The 25493-nt window shown below is 35.2% G+C and overlaps 1 protein-coding gene across 2 annotated transcripts; it reads left to right on the top strand.

The window, feature by feature from the left end:
• Window positions 1-1701: 1701 nt before the first annotated feature.
• Window positions 1702-24366, top strand: Mmadhc (metabolism of cobalamin associated D). 2 transcript variants are annotated; one of them, XM_010620991.3, is made up of 8 exons: window positions 1702-1811; window positions 2199-2253; window positions 5189-5333; window positions 9944-10161; window positions 14187-14292; window positions 14849-14979; window positions 19952-20038; window positions 20936-24366. In XM_010620991.3, the coding sequence occupies exons 2-8, from the start codon at window positions 2245-2247 to the stop codon at window positions 21128-21130; spliced, it is 891 nt and encodes a 296-aa protein (XP_010619293.1). In that variant the 5' UTR covers window positions 1702-1811; window positions 2199-2244; the 3' UTR covers window positions 21131-24366. The 2 variants fall into 2 exon arrangements, with proteins under 2 accessions (XP_010619293.1, XP_010619294.1); XM_010620992.3 differs by having other exon boundaries at window positions 1735-2055.
• The last annotated feature ends 1127 nt before the right edge of the window (window positions 24367-25493 follow it).

Below are 25493 nucleotides of genomic sequence, written 5' to 3'. Positions count from 1 at the left end.
TTTTTTTAGAATGGAATAAAGGCAAAATAACTACTCATAAGCATTGTACTGTAGTTTCCCACAGGCATACTTAATCACAATACTGAATACACCACACATGCACAATGAGTATGGTTTACCAATTCTTAACCTACCATATATTTCAACTGGAATCGAACAATTGAGTAAATAAATGGCAGATGGTGGGAGCCAAGTTTCTCACACTGGAGTGGAAGCTTACATACAAGCAGAGCGAGGCTAGCATGATCCTATAGTTAGGCCTGGAAACATCAACATGAACCCCTATTTAGCTGACATAAATGTGGATGGGTGCATACATAATATTTACAAGTAAATATATTGACTCAGATTAGTGTACACAAATATATCTCCTTTCTCTGTAGTTAAGAAGGCCTAGAAACAGCATTACTCCAAATGTCCAAGTCTTGATTTCCAATACCATTTTCCATTTAGAAAAGGACCCATGCTTAGCTCTTTGGGAAAGTGGCTGACTTAAAGACTGCGGCAGAGAATATACGAAATGATCCTGGAGCAATTTGTAATGCCAAAAATTGGGAAATGATCAACGAAAATACACACAAACTATGAAGGTGTGTCAAAAAAAGCACAAGTGCCAACTAAAATCCCACAACCAAAACTGGGACTACTTCAACAACAAAATAAAGGATTATAGACCAAAATTTAAAATAAATATCCACAAGTTCATACTGTTATAAATAAATGATTGAATATATAAACAAATGGGGCAGAATAGATAAATCTCCAATGAAGAAGAAGTCTGAATAATTTATGAAGATCCTCTGCCCTCCAAGAGTATCTTCTCCTATAATTTGGGCAGCACAGAGTGACATCCTTCCAAAGGAAAAAAAGCAACTTCACCGTGGAGAAAATTGACAAATGCTTTAGGGAAGTTATAAAGGTTAGCATCAACAGTAATGTCATGATGATATTATGTAATCTTGACTGCAGTGATGAGGACACTTTACACCTCTCCTCCCAAAAAACCCACTGCTTCAGTCAAAACATGAGGTAAACCCCAACAAACTAACGTTCAAGAAAATACTTGATGACTAAACCTCAAAACTACCAAGGTTATCAGAAGCGAAGTCTAAGGAACTGCCTCAGTTTAGAAGGGTCTAGATGATTTAGATGACTCGATGAAAAGTGTCGTACTCTAAAGCTAAGGAAAACTGGGTCGGTGATTTAGCTCAGTGGTACCACGCCATTGTCATGAGTTCAATCCCCGGTACAAACAAAACAAAACAAAAAAAACCCTAAGAAAATCTGAATGAAGCATGCACTTTGGTTACTATCTTTAAACATGTATTAGATAAATTAAAATGATTTGCTATTTTATAAGTTGTCTGATCTGTATATACTGAGCCTATATTGAGAGCCCGGCACTGTAAATAGCCGGGGTCACAGAGAAAAATATAAGCGGCCTACACTCAAAAACTGATTCAGGAAAAACAAACAGTAAAGACACCGCAAAAGGGAGTAAGAAAGACTGTGGGGAATTGCGGGGTGGGGTGAACTAGCAAATCGATCAATGAGTCAACGAACTAAACTCCGAGACTCTCCTTTTCCAGAGACAGCAGTCACCTCCACCCTGAAGGCTCAGCCACGCCCCACCTTTGATCCACCCAGGCCAACGTGTCAAGCGTGCGCATCATTATTTCGGCGATCCTTTGCCTCGATGTGCTCGGAAGCAACTTCTTCAGCCTGCTTGGACCACCCGGACGCAACTCCCATTGCTTTTACCGCCGCCATTTTGACGGCGGAGGAGTCAGGTTCTGGGACAGCTGGAGTTGGTACGGATGGTTTCCGCCCGCGTTAGCCCCTCCAAATTCGCCCGTCCTCGGGCCTCAGCTCTCGGTATTGCCCCTTTTCCTGCGGAGCCCCTGTCTAAGTCTTTAGGTTCTTTGGAGCCTCCTTCCCCTTCAGCTCAGCTCAGCGTTCCCTCGAGCTCTTGTCGCACAGCCCTGTCTCGCCCGGACGCCCAGGACTGAAAGCCACCGTCCGCCCCCCACCCCGATGGGGACTGCGCGGGCAAGGGTGAGGCGAGTGGTCCTGGGCGGCGAAGAGCGGAGTCGGACGCGGGTGCGGCGCGGGAGGGACGCCGCGGAGCGTTGGGCCTCGTCGAGGTGTCGGGTGCGGTTTAGAAGGTGACGGGATGTTTTTGTTTTGTCCTTTCCCAGGACTGCTTTATAAAAGAAAAGACTGCGTCTGTTTTCTCCACTAGAAATGGCCAATGTGAGTAAATCAGTCTGTCGCTAAACTATTTTGGGAACTTGTTAAGAAATGGACGCTTTAATTATGGTGGCGATGGCGTTGTCAAGAGAAGCCATGACTATAAAATTATGCTTTGAAGACAGTTGAACACATTTCTTTTAGATACACGTGGGTTCTTCAATTTCATTTGTATGAACAAATTCTTGGTTAAGATATTAAGTATTGAGAATAATTTTAGTCTTTTTCGAATCTCTTTGGCTGATTGAACTGAAGAGTGTTTCTGGGTTTTTTTTTTTTTTTAATTTTTTTTTAGCAGTTCCAGTAGGAAATGACTAAAATTCTACAAAACAAGACCAAAAGATATTATTCACTCACACCAGTATGATTGTAAGTGGGTCGTTATATCTGAAGCTGGAGTATATTTCAGTCTAGCCCTTGCCTAGCATGTGCAAAAAAAAAAAATTTAGACACATCTTAGTAAGGGACATAAGATACATATGAAACACCTACAGTACAGTTAGAACATAATAGTTTAAAGCTTTGAAAAGGTACAATTCATAGCTGTTTCACAGCAGATTACAAGCTTTGTGTGGAAGAAAAAGTAGGAGTTTGGGATTGTGGGAGTACTTAGTGGGAAAACCATTTAACTTGAGTTTTGAAGGATGAGCAGGATTAGATAATTAAGATGGGGGGAAGGACCAGAAGTATAGTACACTATATTGAAAGGAATCCCCTCCCTACCCATTTTAGAGATTATTTTTGCCTGCCAGAATGTAAGATGTATGAAAGAGATTACTGAGAGATAAATTTACATTGTGAGGTGCACCCTTGATCAGCCAAACTCAGTAATTTAGACTTTATTTAAATTGTAATTTAATTAGAGCTGTGTGTTAGGAAGATTGAAATGTCAAAAATTAGTGAAGATGATACCCTTGTAATTGGTAAGAATATAGTGACTATAGACAAAAGTTGTAAGAGTAGATTACCTAGCTGGGTGGTTGGCACATGCTTACACTCTCACCACTGTAGAAAACTGAGACAGGAGAATTACAAGTTCAAACTCAGCCTGGGCAATTTAGCCACTTAATAAAATTGTGTCTCAAATAAGAATAAGGGACTGTGGATGTGCTCCTTGGTAGAACACTTAATTGGCATGTGGGAGGCCCCACATTTCAATCCTCAGTACTGGGAAAAAAAAAAACTATCTGAACTAAGTTTTAAATTGAGTTTTTACCTAGCCATAACTCACGTAGAAAGAAAACATAAAAGCAGCATATATATGGCTTCCCAAAAGAAATTAACTGAAATTAAATATTTGACCAGACTTTGTTTTGGTTTAAATGAATAAATTAGTTCAGGAGGGTGAATATTTTGGAAGATGCTTATATAAGTTGTTTGCTGGACTGAAATAAAAATTCAGACAATATGGCAGAAGGAGGTTCATATATCCAAATGACATCTCTGTAACTAAGGGAAGGCTGCTTTTATCTTTTATATAAGAAAGGCATTTTTCAGTTTGTAATTTCTGTTATATCAACAGCAGTTTGGATTTTTATTTTTTAATGTAAAAGGGTGAATAGTAAATATTGGAAGCTTTGTGGACCATAAACTCTGAATTACAGCTACTCAACGCTGCCATTATGGTGTGAAAACAGTCTTTAACAACAAATAAATCAATGGATATAGCTGTATTGTAATAAAACTTTATTCACCTAAGCAGTATTTACCTAAGCATTGCTTTACTAGGAAATAGTTTACTATCCCTTCATTTAAGTTATTCTGATCCAAATATTTTGCTAAAAGATTATGTATGGAAGATATTTACATATTTCCTCATGACTTATAACTTATAAGTCTAGAAAATGAATGTAAAATCAAAATATATCAGGAAGGTGCGGTACTGTATATATGTTAACACAAGGAAAGTGGACATGACCATCAAACTAAAAAGGAGTTACACAGGAGATACTACAATAAAGAAAGGTTCTGAAAATTAAATTTGCTCCAAGTTTTAGATATTTTATATCTTCAGGGTATAACAATGTCATTAGTTATGCTACCTTTTTAGTTTTGTCATTGGAGAGATTTTTCTGGACTTTTTCTCTTATGCCGCATTCTTGAATTATGGCCTTTATTGAGAAAGTTGCACACTTTTACCCAATGTAGTTTAATACTTGCTTGGTTTTTGGTTGTTGTGTTTTCTGATACTGGGATTGAACCCATGTCCTTGATACTGAACTATATCTTCATCCCTTTTTAAATTTTATTTTTTATTTTGAGATGGTCTCGGTAAGTCACCAAATTGCCCAGACAGGGCTGAAATGTGGCAATCCTCTTGCTTCACCTGGGATTACAGGTGTGCACCACCATGCCTGACTTGTTTCAATATTTGTGTTGTCAACATAAACTGGATGTTACATAAAGAGGCTTTCCAAAGAAAAAGAGTTTAATCAGGAGTGAGTGATTGCAATCCAGAGTGCACACATCATGGCATACCATGGGTGAGCTATAGATGTACCCAAGAAGGCAAAGGTTTTAAAGGTAAAATGAGGATGGTTACACAGCTGTTTTTAAAATTATCCTTGGTGTAAAGATCACTAACAAAAGTATCAGTCCAAAGTTGGTCAGGCATTTGGTGAATAGGCATCTTCAGAGAAGCATTTTTGTATGTGTATATGATTGGTCTTTGTGCAGGTTGTGCTTTGGGCGGAATCTTTTGTGATAGTTCCTCTTAAGAGCTATTATGAGGCAAATATGATGAGCCCCCCCCCCCCCGCCAATCATGGCTTCCTGACTTCATTAGGATTTGACATAAATTATTCCATTTTGATTCTGGCAATTTTTATGATATTTATTTTAAAAGTATAAACATATATTATGCATTTTACATAGGTAATCAGAAGTTATAATGTTTATCTCCAGAATAAATAATCTTAATTTTTTTTATCATTCTTAGGTGCTCTGTAACAGGGCCAGACTGGTTTCTTACCTCCCAGGATTTTATTCTTTAGTTAAAAGAGTTGTCAATCCAAAAGCCTTTTCAACAGCAGGATCTTCAGGTTCTGATGAATCTCATGTGGCCACTGCACCCCCAGATATATGTAAGTGAAAGATACTGCATTTAATACACCTGACCTACCAAATACCATAGTAACACAGTAGTTGATGGAGTTTTGGTTATTTATAGTGACCATATAACTCACTATTAACTGAGTCTCAGCCTGGCATCAAGAGAGATTACAGCATATTGCTTGCCAGGAAGAAGATCAAAATTCAAAGGTTGGTGCCTAGGGCTTTCACATTGTAAAGTCAGAATGTCATGTTTAAACCACCACAGATCAGGGACTGTTTTCCAAAACTTATTTCCTGAATTTTAGTTTCTTTCCTCAAACAACACAGTCCTCCCTGAAACAAATCTTTTGATCCATTAAAGTATTACATCTCGCCATTCTTGAAAAATTTCTTAAATGTAGCTGACAGGTTTTATGTATAGTATGCATTCAGTGATTTACCTGCTTACCTATAAAGTTTTCTTCTAATCTGTTTGGCACAGCCCTGCTATGCTGATGAATTTTAACTTATGTATGTATTTATGTATTTATTTTTTAAATGTACTGGGAATCAAACTCAGGACCTTGCACTTGGAAGGCAGGTATAGTGCCTCTGTGCTGAATCCCCAGTCCTGATGATTTTTAAATGTTTTGTGTCCCTTTCTTAATAAACCTTGATTATTTCTCATTGCTTTCAACAACAAATCTCAAATTATCCTCAAGCTATGAGTCATTGGGGTTTGGCGGTTATTTTGTTGTTGTTGTTGTTTAAGAGGATTCTGTAGTTAGGTAAGTTTGAGAATGCTACATACTTATCATTTCTAACTTGAAAAAAAAATTTAAATTTTTTGTTAGTACATGTTTGTAGTATATTTAATTCCTTGTGGGGAGTTGGTACATGTATTTAACACGTCTTGATTACTTTTTATCATTCCCTTTGCCTTCCCCTTCTTCCCCCTCCATCTCTTGGTCCCCTTCCCTATTGCAAAAGATCTATCTCCCTATTTTCCATTATCTGTCTTTTACTTTGCTCTTTATTTATATTTTGGGTATCTCATATAAGAGAAACCATGTGATGTGTAGGCTTTTATATATGATTTATTTCAAGATTATGGCCTCAAGATGAATCTATTTTTCTACAAATGACTTGTTTGTCCTTTATGGCAACTCCATTGGGTATAAATGCCACATTTTTTATCCATTCATCTGTTAGTGGACATATATTATAAATTGTGCTGCTATAAGCATAAGTATGCATGTATCACTAATATGATGCTTTAAACTCTTCCAGGAAGATAGCTAGAAGGGGAATAGCTGGGTCAAGTAGAATTTTAATTTTAGTTTTTGTAGACTCTCCATATTGATTTCTGTAGTAGTTTTATTGCTTTACACTCCCACCAACAGTGTAGAAGAGATCCCTTATAGCTGCATCCTTGCCAGCATTTTTATTATTTGATATCTTGATGATTCACATTCTGGAGTAAGATGAAATTTTTGTGGTTTGTTTGTTTTGGGACTGGGGATGAACTTGGGACCTTGTGCTTGTGAAGCAGGCAGTGGAACCACTGAGCTAAATCCCCAGCCCCAAATTTCTGTGTTTTAATTTGCCCTTCATTAATGGCCAGAGAAAGTGAACATTTTTTCCATATATTTATTGGCCATTTTTACTTCTGTAAAGTATCTATCCATTTTGGTTGCCCATTATTTGAGTGAGTCTTTTATTTTGGGGAGGGTCTAATTTTTTTGAGTTCTTTGTATATTCTAGATGAGTCCTCTATCAAATAGCTGGCAGAAATTTTTGCCAATCTGCAGGTTTTCTTTTCACTGTTCTTTTGCTGTGCAGAAGCTTTTTAATTGATGTAATCCCATTTGTTGATTCTTGGTACTGTTTCATGTGCAGCCAGGGTATGTTGAGATGTCCTTGTCTATGCTTGACTTCAGAGCTTAACCTGTTTTTATCTTCCACAAGTTGTTTCAATTTTAGCATTTAGCTCTATGGTACATTTTGATTTAATACATGGTGGGAGATAAAGGTTAGATTTAGACTTCTGCATTTGCATAGCCACTTTTCCCATTACCATTTATTAAAGAAGTTATCTTTCCTCCAGTGTTATGTTTTTGGCCCTTTTGTCAAAGAGTAAAAAGTGGTGCTTGCAGTTGTTGCTGCATGCTTTATTCTGTTCCATGAATCCACATGTCTGTTTTTGTGCCGATGCTCTTTTAATCTCTCTAGCTCTGTAACTTCAAGTTCTGGATTATGATGCCTCCTGCTTCACTCTTGCTGTCTTGGATTGCATTTGCTATTCTGGGTCTTTTCTGGTTCTATATGAATTTTTGGATTGATTTCTCCATTTCTATGAACAATGATGTTGGTATTTTGATTGGGATTGCATTAAATCTTCGTATCAATTTTGGAAGTATGGCTATTTTGACTGTTTCTGGCTGTACAGGAACAGGGGATTTGTTTCCACTTTCTGCTATCTTCTTTGATTTCCTTTTTCAGAGTATTACAACTTTCATTCTAGAGATCTTTTACTTCCTCCGTTAGGTTAATACCTAAGTGCGTGTTACTTAGCAATAAAATAATTATTTTTAATACCCTGCCATAATTCATATCTGAAGATGGCTACATTGATATGTCTGCCTCATTGCTTGATTGTGAATGCCATCATACTCCTCTCCCAAACCTAATAACAAACAAGACCCAGCAACCATGCAACTTTTTCCTGCTGACCTGTCTCAAAATTCTCAACCCACTCTAGCCATATGTTTCTCAAACTTTAGAGTGCTTAAGAATCATCTGGGATCTTGTTAAAATGTAGATTTGATTTTGTAAGTCTGGAGTAAGGCTCAGGATTTTACATTTCTAACAAATTCCCAGATGATACGGAGTAACAGATCCAGGCAACCACTAAGATTGACTGGAGTCAATTCATAAAATAAATCTGTTAGCTATTTCTGCACAAGACAAGTTTTAAAGACCACTATGGTCTAACAGCCTCAGGTTTTCTCTAAAGAAAATAAATATTCCACATTAATAGTGGATTTGAACACATTTTCAGTATTAGTAACTTGAGAATTTCTTTTTTGTGAAAGAGCTGTTCATATGCTTCTATTTGATTTTTATTTGGGTTGTCTTTTTCTTACTGATCTATATTTCAATCTCATAAGAGCCATTTATGACAAACCTACTACCAAACCAACATCATATCAAATAGGGGAAGACGAAAAGCTTTCCCTCTAAAATCAGAAACAAGACAAGGATGTCCACTCTCACCACTCCTGTTCAACATAGCCCTGGTAACATTTGCAAGAGCAATCAGGCAAGAAAAAGAAAGGAATAAATGTAAGAAAGGAAAATATTATTATTTGCAAATGACAAGATCTTGAGAAGATAAAAAAATTCCACCAAGACTCCTAAACAATCAAATTCAGCAGTGTAGCAGGATACAAAAATCAATAAACAAAAGTCATTTATTCTTTTACAGCAGTAGCAAATCCATGGTGAAAAAAAAAACACTTAAGATAGCACTGAGAAAAATCTGCCTGCATCCCTGTTACTCCATATCATCTGGGAATTTGTTAGAAGTGTAAAATCCTGAGCCTTACTCCAGACTTACAAAATCTACATTTTAACAAGATCCCAGATGATTCTTAAGTACTCTAAAGTTTGAGAAACATATGGCTAGAGTGGGTTGAGAATTTTGAGACAATTCAGCAGGAAAAAGTTGCATGGTTGATGGGTCTTGTTTGTTATGTTTGGAAGAGGAGTATGATGGCATTCACAATCAAGCAATGAGGCAGACATATCATTGTAGCCATATTCAGACATTAATTATGGCAGGGTATTAAAAATAATTATTTTATTGCTAAGTAACATGCACAGCATTGTCCATCTTTTTCTCTAAACCAAACGTATTCTTGAGTGTTCATTGGTTTAATTTCCAACTTTATTCTTTCTGGATCTTTATGAATTTTTTATAAATTAGTATATTTTTTAAATTGTAGGCAAATGAAGTAATGTAGTCTGTTCATATTTATAATCTCTATTAATTCATGCAGCTTTTAAACACAGGATTATGTCACGTGAAACATGATTTTTCCCCTGGTCCGTTAATGCTGTGTCCCCCCCAACACCCAGGATAACTACTGTTAAATTTAGTGTCTTTCCTTTTAAATCTTTTTCTCTTTACTTAAAAATAGAAATATAAAGATATAAATGTTATTGTGCTATTCTTGATACAGCTTTTTCTTTTAATGCTGTATGGACTTCACTTAGGTCAGTCAGTACATAAACATTTACTTTATTCTTTTTGTTTTTATTTTGTTTTGTTACCGGGGATCGAACTTGGATCCTTGTGCTTGCAAGGCAGGTATCAGAACCGCTGAGCTAAATCCCCGGCCCTGGTTTACTATATTCTTTTTAATGACTGACATTCAGTATATGAGTTACAGCACTTTTCCCCTAATAATGGATCTGCCTGTGAGCCAACAACTAGTTGTTGTGATCAGCATTTTGGAAACAACAACAAACTATATTTATTCAAGAAAGCAGATTTCAAAGATCTGTTTTTAAAACACATACATTGTAAGAAAAACATTCAGGCTCCCTGTGTGCTTGACTTTTAGAGAAAAAGATTGCTTTTGTTGTTCTTTTTTAGGCTCTCGAACAGTGTGGCCTGATGAAGCTATGGGACCATTTGGACCTCAGGATCAGCGTTTCCAGCTTCCTGGAAATATAGGCTTTGATTGTCACCTCAGCGGGACTGCTGCACAGAAAAAATGCCAGGTTCATAAAACTTTGCCTGATGTTCTAGCAGAACCATTATCAGCTGAAAGACATGAGTTTGTGATGGCACAATACGTAAATGAATTTCAGGTAAACTCTCATTCTTGTCATTAATTTTCTAATTAAATGTGTATTTTTTATTACTCTGAGCATATTTTATTGAAAAAAAAATCAATCCCAATATGTACAAAAACAACATAAATAGCCTTAAAGTACTTGATGTTGTCTAAGTTATAGCATATTTGCTGTATAATTTTATTTAACTTTAGATTATTGTCTCATTTAGGTAATTCTTTAAAAATACATTTTTAATAATTTGCAAATACAGATAATTTCACTTTCTATATTTCATTTTTTAAAATTACAGTAACAATGTAGACTTAATTCTAACCAGCTTTACATTCCTGTAGCCATTTAAAAACTTAAAAATTTTGAGATCTCTGAAATTGTTCATATATACTAAACAAAAACACTGTAAATATTTGAGTATTTAAACAATTTCTGAGGAGTTAGGGTTAATTTTTCAGTTGTGTTTAAGATTTTAAGCTGGTATTACATCATTGCTTCATTCAGGGAATGCTACATGCAATTTAGGGCTTTAGTCAAATACCTAATGTTCATTATTTTCACTTTTCTACATAATTTCAGGCAGTTTTAAATTAAAGCCGTGTAATTAGGAACAGCAGTTCCTTACTGACATCAGACAACCTGACATTGGGCACAGTATACTTCTCCTGTCTTTCTTACTCTTCCTGGCTCTTTGGGTCCTCTGCTTATCAATTAAATAGTATTTCCCATAGGTTTCTGTCCTCTATCTTCTAATTTAAATTACTTTTTGGCCAAATGTGGGTGGCACATGGCTGTAATCCCAGAACTTGGGAGACTGAGGCAGGAGGATTCGCTGCAAGTTTGAGACCAGACTTACTTAGCAAGACCCTTTCTCAAAATCATACATATATACATAAATAAAGTCCCAGTTTTTGCGTGGTAAAAGAAAATGGCTATGTAACCCACAGTTTAAAGGAGAGGTTTATTTGGCTTGTGGTTCCAGGGGGCTCAGTCTATAGTTTATAGTTAGCTGGTTCCAAGGCAGAAAAGCATGGTGGAAGGAAGGACCTGGTGAAAAAAGCTGCTTAATTGATGGCAGCCAGGAAGCAGAGAGAAGGGAAGAACCAGGGACTAGAACACACCTTCCAGATCATGCCCCAACTAGATCACATCTGTGAACACAAAATTTTTGTGGTACATTTTAGATCAAAATCATAACATTCCTCCCCATCCCTCAAAAGACCTATGTCTATCTCATTAGCAAAGTGCATTTAGTCTGTCTCTGAGTAACCAAAGCCTTAACAGTTACAGCACTGTTGAAAAGTCCAAGTCCAGTGTCTCCTCTGAGACTTAAGGCAAACTCAGCTGTGACCCTGGTAAAAAAGTTAACTACCTTCAACATATAGTAGCACAAAATAGACATTCCAATTCCAAAATGGAGGACTGGGGATAAAAAGGAATTTGATCAAAGTAAGATGAAAACCCATTAGGGCAAATATTAAATCTCATAGTTCATGCCCAGCACCTCTGTTGTTATGAAATTTAAACCCTGAAGGGCTTGTGCAGCCCTGTCTCTGATCTTTCTTACCACTTGTAGCCCACATGGCTTCTCTTTGGGGCTACTTCTGTTCACAGCCTGCAGCTTTGATCAACAGATGTTCCATGTTCCTGATGTCTCCATCTTCCTGGGGTCTCCATTGCACTTTAAGCTTCATTGTCACAGCTTCACACACTACCCCCTCAAGGGCATAACCCCTGGCCTCCCACAGTTTTTTCTGGATCTGAGCAGAAGCCTCCGTAATCTCACAACTTTTGAATTTAGCATTCCTGAAAAACCAGCACAAGTGTGACACTAAGGTCTATCAGATGACCTGATATTAAGATATGTCATTGAGACATGTCAGCTCGAGGAATAGCTGGGCCCTGATGGAACATGGCTTCATTGGTCCTGAGTGCCTGGATGGTTAAATTTGGGGAAGCACTTCTTAGGTGACTTTAAATGAGAGGGGCACCCTGGGGCTCTCCTCTCAAAGTAAAGTGTTTCAAAAGTGTTTACATGGGGCAGGGATTTAGCTCAGTGGTTCTGGCAACTGCCTCGCAGGCGCAAGGACCTGAGTTTGATCCCCAGTACCAAAAAAAAAAAAGTGTTTACAGTTTTACACCCTTGAGCCTATGAAGGAAAATTCACTGCATCTTTGACATCCAGGAAACAGAAAAGAGACAAGAGTGCACCCTTTGTAGATCATGCCAGTAGAGTCTTGACTCTTCCAGCCTGGCCCCACTTCCCAACATAGGATTTTGTGGGGACATTTTAGATCTAAATCATAGCAAAGACATATTTTTTTAATGGAAATACATTGTGGTTGGAGTGCAGAGAAAGACAAAGTAGTGGGAAAGGCTAGGGATAAAAATTGTAGAAGGCCATTTATGCTATATTAAGGTAGGAAGTAGTTCTTTTTTCTCTCAAAACCTGTTCTTATTCCCATATAACAAACAGTAGTATAGCCAAGTTGTACCTAGAGAAAAATATACTCCAACCTTGACTCTGAATTTACATCAGATCCTCATAAGTGCTGTCAGAGTTACATTGCTTCTTTCTGTATAATTTCTGCTTGCAGTTCTTTGCAAGAGTTCAAGATTTATTTTATATGGATTGAGAGGTTTTTGTTGTTTTTTGGGGTTTTTTTTGTTTGTTTGTTTGTTTTTTGAGATAGGGTCTCACTCTGTAGTTGAGACTGACCTGGAACTCACTATGTAGCCCAGGCTGGTCCTTAACTCAGCAATCCTCCTGCCTCAGCCTCCCTAGTCCTGGGATTACAGGCATGCGCCACCACGCCCGGCTGAGAGGTTTTTTTTTAATAGGATGATGGACCATGGAAAGGGAATAAAGTTAAGTTTTAAAGTTTGGCTCTGTGAAAATGTATGTAAAGCACTTAAATCCACTAAATAATGTTGGTTAACTAGTTTATTACCTGTTCTGAGTTAACCATACATCCTCTACCTTAACTCTAAAATTAGTGTTTTATATTTGATCTTACTATTTCTTATATTTTATAGGCCAAAATCATGATTTCTTATTGTAGCATAAATGGCCGTTCACAGTTATGATCTCTTACCTCTTCCATCTTATTTTTCACTACTTCTTTTCCTGCACTGTTATCTACAACATACTTCCTTTTAAAAAAAAATGCGATTCTCTTTCACTATTGTGTACTTTCGTTGCCCCCCCTTCTATCTAGGTGGTTTTCCTCTTTTGCTAGATGTTTTTTCCTTCTGAATTCCCATCCTGTATTCTACTTATTCTTTATCAAACACACATTAATAAATACATACCTCAAATATGACCATTTCAACATTTTCCTGGTTCCTCCCAGCAAAGCAGGTTCCTTCCTTATCTGTGTCCCTAGACTTTCTTCTCCATTTTGAATTGCGTTTATTTCTTGTGCTTTTTTTTCTCTTAATTCTGATACACTTGAAAGTAAAAACTGGATTTTTTTTTTTTTTAAACCATTACAGTGTCTCCTTCTGTCAGTGCCTGATGTATTATACACTCCCAAATTTCCGTTGAATAAAGACCACTAAGTCCTTCCTGTAGGGGAGGCTATATTACCCTGTTACTTTTTTAAATTAATGTTCTCATCCCAGTTTTGGATTATAGCACAAAAAGAGATAGATATTATTTTAAAATATCGGAAGATGGTAGCATTATAAGGTACAATTTATGCTGTTTTAGTTTCTTAGCCAATTTTAGTTTATATCCAGTCCTAGAATGTCAGTATATTTGCATGCTGTTTTATTCAGAATTTCAACATTTCAGATCATATATTCCTCTTGGACAGAGGTTTTTTTAATATAGAAGCAGGCATTACCTCATGGATGGGTGGTGTGTTTTACTGGTAATTGAACTCAGGGCCTTGTGCTTGCCAGGCAGGTGTGGTGCCACTGAGCAAAATCCCAGGCCCTAGTTAGGATTATTTTTAAAAACTTTGCTAACAAAATAACTTATTAAAGATGTGTTATTTTCTTTTAACTCTAGCCTTTGTTTACTTAAACCTTATTTCCCATAGGGTAATGATGCACCTGTAGAACAAGAAATTAACAGTGCAGAAACTTACTTTGAAAGTGCCAGAGTTGAGTGTGCAATCCAAACATGTCCAGAATTGCTGCGAGGAGGTACGTCATACTTTATACTTTGAAATACTAATGACTATGAGATAGATAATATTGTTAGTATTTTAATATATTGAAGGAATAATGTATTCTTTAGGAATTTTAATGCTCTGTATCTTAGTGTGTCTGAAAAAGATTGCATGTCCAAAATAAAGGCTATCAGATATATCCTAATGTCTGCCTTCTTGCTGCAATTATGTAGAAATAGTAGAATTTTAATAACTTTTTACCTACAGCTTATTATTTCTGCTCCTGGTTGATGATTTTATTACAGTTTCATGAGCTAATATAAAGTACAGAAAATCTGAAAATTAAATTAACAGCAATAACATGTAACTGTATTTACCATTCAGGCTTTTTGGCAGTTATACTTAAGCTCATCCCACAGAAGCAGAAGTGATCTAAGTTAGTTTCACTCTTCAAACGTAATATGCATCTATAAAAAATAACTTAGTATACAAAATCTTAATAATCATTTTCTAAAGGTATTTTTTAATGAACTGTATCTTTTTTAAAAAGCAAATTATTTTCTTCTTGAAATCTGTATTCATATTTGCAGACTTTGAATCATTATTTCCAGAAGTGGCTAATAACAAACTAATGGTTCTGACTGTAACACAGAAAACTAAGAATGATATGACTGTTTGGAGTGAAGAGGTAGAACTTGAAAGAGAAGTACTCTTAGAAAAGGTAATTCTTTCAGTTGCTTGCAATTTCATTTTATGGTCTTATTTAAATACCACTAAACTAGTGTTCTTAAATGATTAGTGTTTTTCAAGCCTTTAGTCATATTGTGAAGGGTTTCAATGCTAAAGAACTTACATGTCTTCTTGAAAATAAAAATGCCATACTGTTCTTTGTTGCTTTTAGTACCCTTCAGATACTCAGACTTTCCTGAATTTTTCTGAAATATTATGTAGGAAATTTAGATAAGATGGTAAAAAAAAAAAATCAACAAAAAAATGAAAATAGCAGTCTCCTTTTCTTTCTTCCAGCTCCTCTTTCCTCTGTGTTTTAAAGTCTTTCAGATGAACATGAAAATTGCCCCAGTCATTTCTAAGAATTAAACAACCAGTGAACAGCATGATATAATACAATATTAAATACTATATATTTAAGTAGTAACTTAAAGTCTCATAACGTAAAACTTTATATACAAGATCAAAAGAGAGTATTCCTCTACTTATATGACAGATTTTTTACTCGTTTGGGCACCCTGGCTAACTTGAGTTGAAAAATCCTCTTTACTGATTTTCACACAGGTTAATGTTAGCAATTTTCTGTAAGGTTGGATGTAGGTTCTATTCATTTCTAATAATATATTGTAATTTATATATTCAGTAATACTTTATGATAATAGCTATATGTGAATGTCCCATGTAGAGCTTTCTAATAAGTTTTTATGTAGTTAACAATTATGAGCATATTAGTTGTAACTAACGGAGAAATTATAGAGAGTCATAAGACATCATCTCTGATTTTATGATCTGAATATAGTTGGAATTTAAATAGCCAATCAGAAATAAACATTTTTATTTACACCTTAAGGAAATGCATAGTACATATATTCTTACCACTGTTTTGGGGCTATATAGATTTATCATATATAAATTGCATTAGAAGTCCTAATTTCTTGATCAGTTAAAGATTATAAGCTTAGGTCTATGTCAGTTATCTATAAGTTAGAGTGCTTTGAAATGACAACATCCTTCATCTTGAAATTTACAATTTTATAATATTGCAACAATCTATTTCTATTAAAAAAAGATGTTTCAATTAAAGTATGTTAATGATTATTTTGGAACCAGGCCTAGCCTAATCTCCAAGTAGGTGTTTTAATGCTTTTAAAAAACCAGTTGTATTTTTTTCCAGCAGATGTCAGTGTTTGCTGTTGATGAACAGAAATCTTTTTTTGTTTGTTTGTTTTGTTTTGTTTTTGGTACCAGGCATCAAACTCGGGTCCTTGCTCTTGCGAGTCAGGCTGCAGAACCAAATCCCCGGCTCAATATGTATCTCATTTTACAAGTAAGAGAAAATAAGTTAGCTTCAGGGGTGTGCTTCTATAGTAGGGATCAGCAGAAGTTTTATGTGAAGGACATCAAAAGATATAATTGTAAACAGTTTAGTTTTGTAAAAAAGAAAAAACTGGTCAAATTTAACAGTTTATCTGAGTAAAGATGTAGGCATGGGGTAGCCCTCAGAATTAGTTCAGAGGGCTGCACCCTCCAGGGTGAGTAGGAAGTACTTACAGACAGAAAATATATGGGATTCCACACACAGTTTATAGTTAATAGCTGTGAGATTGCCTTATTGACCATAGTATGACAGTTGGCAGCCAGCAGTTGACTGATAATCTACTACTTGTTAGATAATATATTCCTAAATGAGGTTTTCAGTTTTAATTATAAACTAATTTTGGTTGCAGTATGTTAAGTTGCTATTAAAGTATCCAGGCAGCCTCAGGCCAAATTAATTCAACAATTTAGAGATCTAATTGGTTCTCTACAAGCAGCAGGTTGGGCTGAAGAAACTAGAAACAGCGAAGGCAAAGCAGATTGCTCCTTTCAAAGTTACTTTGCTTACATAGTTAAAGAGGACTTTATGCTGGTTCAAGTAATGTAGGCCCCCTTTGGTTGCTGTGAATCTCTTGGCTTTTTTTTTTTTTAACTGCCTTATTTCAGGGTTAGTTGATTATTGAGTATGTGGCACATAGCATGAGTAACTCCATTCTGGTTTGTTCTAGTCTGCTGGTACCTAGTACCAAAACAGTGGCTTCCCACAAACTCTGTTTCATAAGGTTAAGACAATAAATACGGTACATACTGTAGTCTTCCTTTACCAACAGGGCAGAACATTCAAGATCCCCAATGAATACCTGAAACTGAATAATATGGAACCCTGTATATACATACACTGTTTTTTTCTTAAGCATACATACTTATGGGAGTTTAATTAATTTAGGTACAGTAAGTGATTAATAATTATAGCTAATAATAAAATACAACAATATACTGTAGTGAAAGTTATGTGAATGTGGTGGTCTCTGTCAAAATATCTTACTATACTTAAAATTTTTAAAGGAAGCTTTTCTGGCATATCCTACTTGTTACCATCACTGTTCTTGCATTTGGGGGTCATGGTTAAGTAAAATAAGGCTAACTTATATACAGTCACTGTGATACCTAGACAGTCAATCTGATCGTGAAGGCAGCCACTAAATGATGAACAGACAGGTCACACACACAGTATGAATCTGCTGGACAATGGATGATTTACATCCCAGTCAGAATTGAGTAGGATAATGTGAAATTTCACTGTCTTAAACTACTCAAAATGGTATGCAATTTAAAACAATGAATTATTCATTTCTAGAATTTTCCATTTAATACTTTTAGAGACCAGTTGACAAAAGGTAACTAAAACCACCAAAAATGGGATAGGGAAAGTGCTGTATTAAAGGTATTGTAGGCCATTGAATCATCCCACATACAGCCTTAAACAGCAGTGTATAAATGAATAGATATGGCTGTGTTCCCATAAAACTGATAATACAAACAGGCAACAGCCTAGATTTAATCCTGGGGTTAATAGCCTGGCAGTTTCTAATTTTGCCTATGTCCTTCATTCCTTAGTCTTGGACTTCTGAGTACTAGCTGTAGGCCAGACAGAGATCCTTAGTGAAATCTTTTCATTGGGTGGGCCAGAAGTCTGTTATTTCCTAGCACTGTGTGATCTCTCGTTATCACCACTCAGTTCTGAGGCTCACATCTGGCAGTCGGTGCTGTGCCTCTCAGAATCTTGCCTCCTCCTCACACAGCTCAGCCCTTTGCTAAGGAACCTGGGTAAATTGCTCTGTAGGCTATTTAGGAGCTACCTTGGTGTATCTTGTCTTCTATAGTATTCTCCAAATTCCATGTGCTTCAGCAGTCCAGAACATTTGCTTTCTACCTTAGCTCGGTGACACCATCATTTTGCTTGGGCTCCGTTTTGTCCATATTTCAAAAGAAAAGGTCCTTGCACAAAAAGCTGGAACAAATACGAGGATCATTTATTTCACTTCTCAAGGACTACAGCCCTGTCTGTTGTTCAGTGTCTAAAAATAGTTGCCTTCTGTACATTTTGATCAATTGCAGGACAGTGAGTTCAGTACTTATTACCCTGTTAGAACTAAAAGTGAAACTGTGCCCTTGATAAACATTTATGGTCCTTTTTTTTTTTTTTCTGGATATTGGGGATTGAACTGAGGACCTTACGCTTGCGAGGCAGATGGCATCACCGAGCTAAATCTCCGGCTCTCATGATCCCTTTTTTTAAAAGCACTACTTTGCTAACACCTTTTCACTACTTACACTTACAGTAAAGATAATATAAACATTATAGAAATTAGGCTGATAAGACTCAAATTTTGATACATAGCAGTTAAACACTTACGATATACATGGGGAAGCCCAACATGGCAGTGGCACATTATCTGTAACCCAGCACTCTGGGAGGCTTTGTTGGAGAATCACAAGTTCAACCCCAACCCTGCCCAGACTTAGCAAGACCTTGATTCCAAATAAAAGATTGGGGAATGCAACTTAGTGCAGAGGCCTTGGGTTCAATCACCAGTACTACCACTAAGAATAATACATGGGCTATATAAAAAAAAATGAGGATCCTTGTTACTCTTCTACTCCATATATCCAGTTCACACTGTGCCTTCTCAGAAGCATTTCATGACTTTTTAAAGGGACAAATTACATTTTGAAGGGTGCAAAAGCAATTAAAGGTTTTTTGTTTTTTTAATTGAGTTTATTGGTACATTTTAGGTATACAGTACAGTTACATTCATTATTGGGATCTTGTACCTTTACATGACAGGTCTTGGTTCTCATTTTTCCCCTTGTCCCTGCCCTCCCTCTACCCCCTCTTTTCCTCCCCATTTACGAACACTTTATTTCCATCTTTTCATTTTTTCACGTTTTTCTTTTCCCTTATTACCTTTCCCCTACCCTTCCCACTTTCCCTACACCTTTAGCCCTTTTCTTTCCATTTCACAATGTCAGTTAATTAAGGTTTTTATAACATTCAAATTAATGAAAGCTTCTGATGTTTTCATTATTTCATTTTCTTAACTATTTCTAATTTCCATAATGATACAAAATAGCAACATAGATGTAATTTTTACAAGTTTGTGAATTAATAGTACAAAACTTAGGCCAGGGATGTAGCTCAGTGGTTCTGCCTCCTGCCACACAAGCGCCAGGTCCCAAGTTTGATTTCCAGTACCAAAAAAACAAAACAGTACGAAACTGATAACACATTTCATAAAGTGGAAAATAATACAGAAGAAATATAGAATTTAGATTTTTTTAAAATAAATTAGTTTTGGGGGCTAGGGATTTAGCTCAGTGGTTCTGCTTTCTGCCTCTGAAGCACAAGGTCCAGAGTTTGATCCCCGGTACCCCCAAAAAAGTGCATTTTTTTTTAAAGAAATTAGTTTTGTATTGACCATTCATCTTTTGAAATTATGAAAATCTGACGTCTATACAGTCTATTTTGTGATTTTTAATTTAGTAATTTATTGAGTTCTATACATGAAGCAAATATTTAAAATTTTATTAAATAAAATTATACTTGTGCTATGTTGAACATATTGTTTGTACCTTTCTCTACATAGTTCATTAATGGTGCTAAGGAAATTTGTTATGCTCTTCGAGCGGAAGGCTACTGGGCTGACTTTATTGACCCATCATCTGGTGTGGCAGTGAGTAATTAAATTATTCTGAAAGCCAGATTATTTAAAGTAGTAATAGTTTTTATTATAAAATAATTGTACCTTTGGTAAATACAGATCATTTATAATTTATTGAATATCTTATATTTACTCAGTATTGTACTGTTAGTTGCTTTCAAAACTTTGGAGAGACCTCTTACTCGTAGTTTCATTGATTCTTTATTTTATTAAAAATAAGTTTTTTTCATCCTTAATGGTAGATATGATTATTTACTGTTTATAGTACTGAAAATATAAAATTAGAGTTTATTTACTAAAAATTAGAAATTAATGTTTTCTGGTCTAGTTAAAGAAACTATTTTAAAAGTAAAGAGAATACTGTGTAAATGGTAAAAAAATATTCAGTAACTACTTAGAAATTAATATTTAATTATATAATACTATAAAAGAAAATGACCACCTTATTCCATTTTAAATTCTGAGCATATCTTTCAATTACAAGAAGGAATAAAATCCTTTTTTTAATCTTAAGATAGGAATATGCACTACTTCTTCTGAAAAGCAAAGATGTAATACAGAGTAGAAATGGAAAACTTGTGCTCTGTGCTTTATTTTCCTTACCTTGAAAATGAAGAGGGTAAACCAAGATAATTCTATTAAGCTTCATGCCATCTTTAAAATTTGTATAATATTATGAATTTATTCTCACACGACATTTTTAGACCATGCATATCACATTTCCAGAATGCACAGGTATTGGAGGGAGAGGTGTTAGGACAGTTTCAATAATGAATGTGACCTTTTTATTTCTCATTTAACTTTTTAAATAGTAGGAACATTAAAACAGATTCATGTTTATCCTTGAATAAAAGTTACTATACAATATCTTTCTAATGAAAATATTGCTTGATTTTTTATATCTTCTAGTTTTTTGGACCATATACAAACAACACTCTTTTCGAAACAGATGAACGCTACCGACATTTAGGATTCTCTGTTGATGATCTTGGCTGCTGTAAAGTAATCCGCCATAATCTCTGGGGTACCCATGTGGTTGTAGGAAGTATCTTCACTAATGCAACACCAGACAGCCATATTATGAAGAAATTAAGTGGAAACTAGCAGAAATGTCATTTTATTTGCTCTGCCATTTGTATGTAAATGGATTGATCAATATAAACATTGTCAAAGACTTCACTTTTTAAAATATACTTATTTTGGGTATTTTATTTCAACATATACAGATTTACAGTGTTGCTGAGTGATTGGGATTTTAAAATAAATGTTAATTATTCATACTGTTATTGAATACATGTTAAGCATACCACATTTGTACAGAATGTGGTAATTAACATAAGCGAGGTGTGATTTATTTTATGAAGTCTCCCCTTTATTAGAAAAATCTTAGTTTCAGTTTTTTTCAAAAAATAAATCATACATTTGGTTATATGTGGCTTTTTCATTACAATTTTTTAAAAACTAATTTTTGATTCTTCGAAGTTACATTTTTTAAATTATTTTTTCTTTTAGTAATGTAGTTAATTCTCAGTGTATTATAGGCTTTCCTTTCTCTAATATTCTTTTTCTTTATTGTCTATTATGTGTCCTGGTATTAGTTTGAGTATTACTTTGAAATAATAGATGAGCAACTAAAAAAAGAATAAAGATAATAAATAACATCTTTATATATAAAAGTATATGAATCTCATTCTCCTTTGTGGGGGGCATGGTTATTCTTTTTTGGAGAGGGGTTATTAAGTCCATAGAGAACTGAGTCACATCCCCAGCCATTTTTATTTTTAGTCAAACCTTCACTAAGTTACCAAGAGTAGCCTCAAATTTGCAATCCTCCTGCCTCAGCCTCCCTAGTTGCTGGGATTACAGGTATGTGCCACCATGTGGAGTATGAATCTCATTTTTATGCACTGAATAACTCTTACTCCTGAGTTGAGACAGATAAAAATAAAACATTTTCGGATAAAACTATCTCTTGGCTGCCAGCATTTGCATGATTACATTGCAAAAGTGACTCTTATGACTGTTTAAGTTTTTAGCATTATGAACTTTAAAGAAATTATCTGTCATTTGTGAGGCTTTTGCTAATAGAAAAAAAAATCTCAGGAGAAAAAACAGTGCCAACTGCATTAATTGAAATGAACTTTTTCCTTTGGTAAAATGCCTATTTTTTTTTAAAGGTTACATAGAAATGATTATTTTTTTATTTATAACTCTTTAACTCTTCTGTAATTTCTGGAAAATGGATTATGATCTAAACAGTACAAGCAGTACAAGTTTTTATTCATTATGAAAAATAATTTCTGTAGCATTTTGAAATAAAATTATTGAAATGTGTGTGTGTGTATATATCTATATATAGATATATGCATGCCATAATCCTTGATAAATTTTCATCTTCATCACCAGCGTCCATTAAAAAAAATAACACACACACAACCATTCTTTTCCTTCCCAGGCATTTTCACCCTCTCGCGGATAACTGCTATTTAGATTTCCTATAGTGTAAGTTGATTTTGTCTATTTGATGCTTTATGTCTGTGAAACCATATAATATGTTTACTTTAGTGTCTGGCCTCTATTTGGGCTTTTTCTACTTTACACCATTCTTCTGTGATGTTTCCTTAAAACTTCTGTTTGCTTTAACAATTGTGAAAGGCCATCGACTGATGGAAAATGATATTTACAGGTGGCTGTGGCTAAGTACAGTATTGCAGGGGGGTGCACATTGTGGTGAGACTCCTTTTTATGATTTTGCTAAGAGAACTTCCAGAAACATAGCATGATAAGCAGTTACTTCCAGTTTAAAAATTTCTAAACTGTTACAGCAACAATCAGTTTTGGGGGACTTACTGATGATAATAGTGGAAAGTGAGTATTATGTATTACAGTAAGAAAACACCTCAGGTTTCAGTTTCATCTTGTTCAAGACAGTGAACAAGAAATAATTATTTTAAATTATTCATTTAAACATCACATTGCTATCTTTTAAAATCAGACCAAGCCATTAAATTTTATATTAAATGTGTCACAGGAAAAAGAACAATGAAACTTAAGCTTTGACAAGAGTTTAGGAATTTTGGTAAAGAAGTTAAATGTTGAAAAGGATCTTTTAGATCATTTGCTCCATATCACTCATTTTTTTAGACCAAATGCAAAATGATAAAAGCATGGTCACTTAGCTAATGTTAAGACTGCACTGAAGCTTGGCTGTTACTCCATTATTTATATCCTTTCCATATTTGCTCTTCATGGTTATTAAGAATTCTAATGTCTTATGGAAAATAGCAAAAAGTCGTAAATTTTAAGATAAAAAATTAAGGGTTAACTAGCTGCTTGCTACATGTTTTAGATAAATTTAGGAATTCATTCCGTTGAACTTTCATGCTCAATTTCTTTGAAAATTACTGAAACGTATCAAAAAATTCAATTATAGAATGCTATACTTCAAACAAGTTCTTAAGCTTCATTTAAAACTTCCATGTCTTAGGCGTCCCTAAGTTTAGGTTAATTTCAACCTAAACTTTGTATTTTAACAAAATTCTGCTTTTAGTTCTTTCCTCTTGTTCTCTGATTCTCTGGTGTTTTACGTACCTTTGCACTATTTAAATTTTGAACCAAGTAATTCTTTACTGTGGGAACTGTCCTTTATATTGTAGTGTACTTAGCAGCATTTCTTGTCCTCTGCCCACTAGATAATAGCAGACTCATTGTCATGACAAAAATGTCTCCACATATCACCAGGTTTCCAGTAGAGGACAAAAAACCTTTCATACCTAAAGTCAAATTCACCATCCGGTTCTTATCTGACAACCCTCTAGTGGAGAACCACTGATTAAAGCACCTTCTAACTTAGTGGTCTTCAAGTTTAGTTGTATATTTGGATTACCTGGGAAAACATGTTAATGGTATTGCTGATTTGGCCCTTATCCACAGCCTGAGTTCTTTAGTCCGTTGTCATCGGGAATCAGTACTTTTTAAAAGTTTCTAGGTTCTTTATTCTGTCAGGGTTAGAATCATGAGAATGACTTGAAGTTTAATGAATTAAAAATCTGGCAATAAGAGTAAGCAGGCTACAATCACTGATTTTATAGATACAAGAATGAAGGCTCTAAAGTTTTGCATTAATCAGGCCCAAATCTAGGATTTCTTCTGTCCCCCACTTTAGGAAACCCTTCCTGACCACTCTTCATTAATCTTGTCTTTCCCTTTACTGTATAGTACTTGGTTAACACCACACTATTTTGCATTTGGTTATATTGCACTAGTACACAATTCTTTGGGCTTTGTGTTAAATTTAGTCTCCCATACCTGAGAAGTAGGAATCCAACTTCCTGCTGAAATAGCACAAAATATGCAATGACAACCTTTATTCTCATTGTCTTTACTAACCGGGATATTTTAAACTTTTCATAGCTTTTATTTTTTGTTTTTATCTGCCCTCCTCTCTGTGTCAGTAGAACTCATTTATTACTGGAAGTTATCGTAATCACTTCAAGCCATGTCCATATGATAGTGTACATGTGATTGCCTAATTGATGATATAATACTGTAGTGATGTGATGATCTTTTCAATGTAAATTGGTGAGCCACTTAATATATATGTAGGAAAAGAATATTTTTACTTCCAAATGATTGCAGGTCTACATGGGAAAGGTTAAATAAAGCTTTTAAGGAAAAAGATCGTTATTATTTTGACAGACTTAAAAAAAATCAGAACAGGGTGAAGGGAGGGCAGGGGTAAGGGGAAAAAATGAGAATCAAGACTTGTCATGTGGAGGTACAAGATCCCAACAATGAATGTAACTGTACTGTATCCCTAAAATGTACCAATAAACTCAAAGCTGAAAAAAAAAGTCAGAACACAGCTATACTAGGAAAAATTGATGAACTAGTATTTAAACTTTTAATTAATAAAAAGATATAAAGGCAAAGAAATCTACCAGAATTTATAACGTGTACATTCAGCAATACAGCAGTATACATCTCCAACAAAAGACTCATCCGAAATATACGGAAGTCCTAAAATCAAGCAAAACAAGTATCTACAAAGATACTCAAATGGTCAGTAAACATGATGAGGTGCTTTGCTTTGTAAATCATCAAAAATGCAATTAAACTTGCCACCATACACTACATATCCCTCAGAAGGGCTGAAAGAAAAATGTAGAGCCACTAACTACTGTTGATAGTAATAGAAGATAATACACTGGAAAATTAGGAGTTCTGAGGCTAAACAGTGTAGGTCTTTGCAATTTCACTCTTGAGTCATAGATCAGAGAAATAGAAACATTCAGCAAAAAGCTAGTAGGGGTCTGGGGATTTAGCTCAGTGGTTCCAGTGCCTGCCTTGCAAGCACAAGGACCCGGGTTCGATCCCCAGTACCAAAATTATACATATGTATGTGTGTGTGTACATACACACATATACACACTCAAGCTAATAGGAAGCATGCCAACCAGTGCTGGAA

Source organism: Fukomys damarensis, unplaced genomic scaffold (assembly GCF_012274545.1).
Source record: "Fukomys damarensis isolate Sample0158 unplaced genomic scaffold, DMR_v1.0_HiC HiC_scaffold_29, whole genome shotgun sequence".
In the NCBI taxonomy this organism is placed as follows: Eukaryota; Metazoa; Chordata; class Mammalia; order Rodentia; family Bathyergidae; genus Fukomys; species Fukomys damarensis.
The sequence above is the reverse complement of the archived record's forward strand: the minus strand, read 5'-3'. Positions and strand labels throughout refer to the sequence as shown.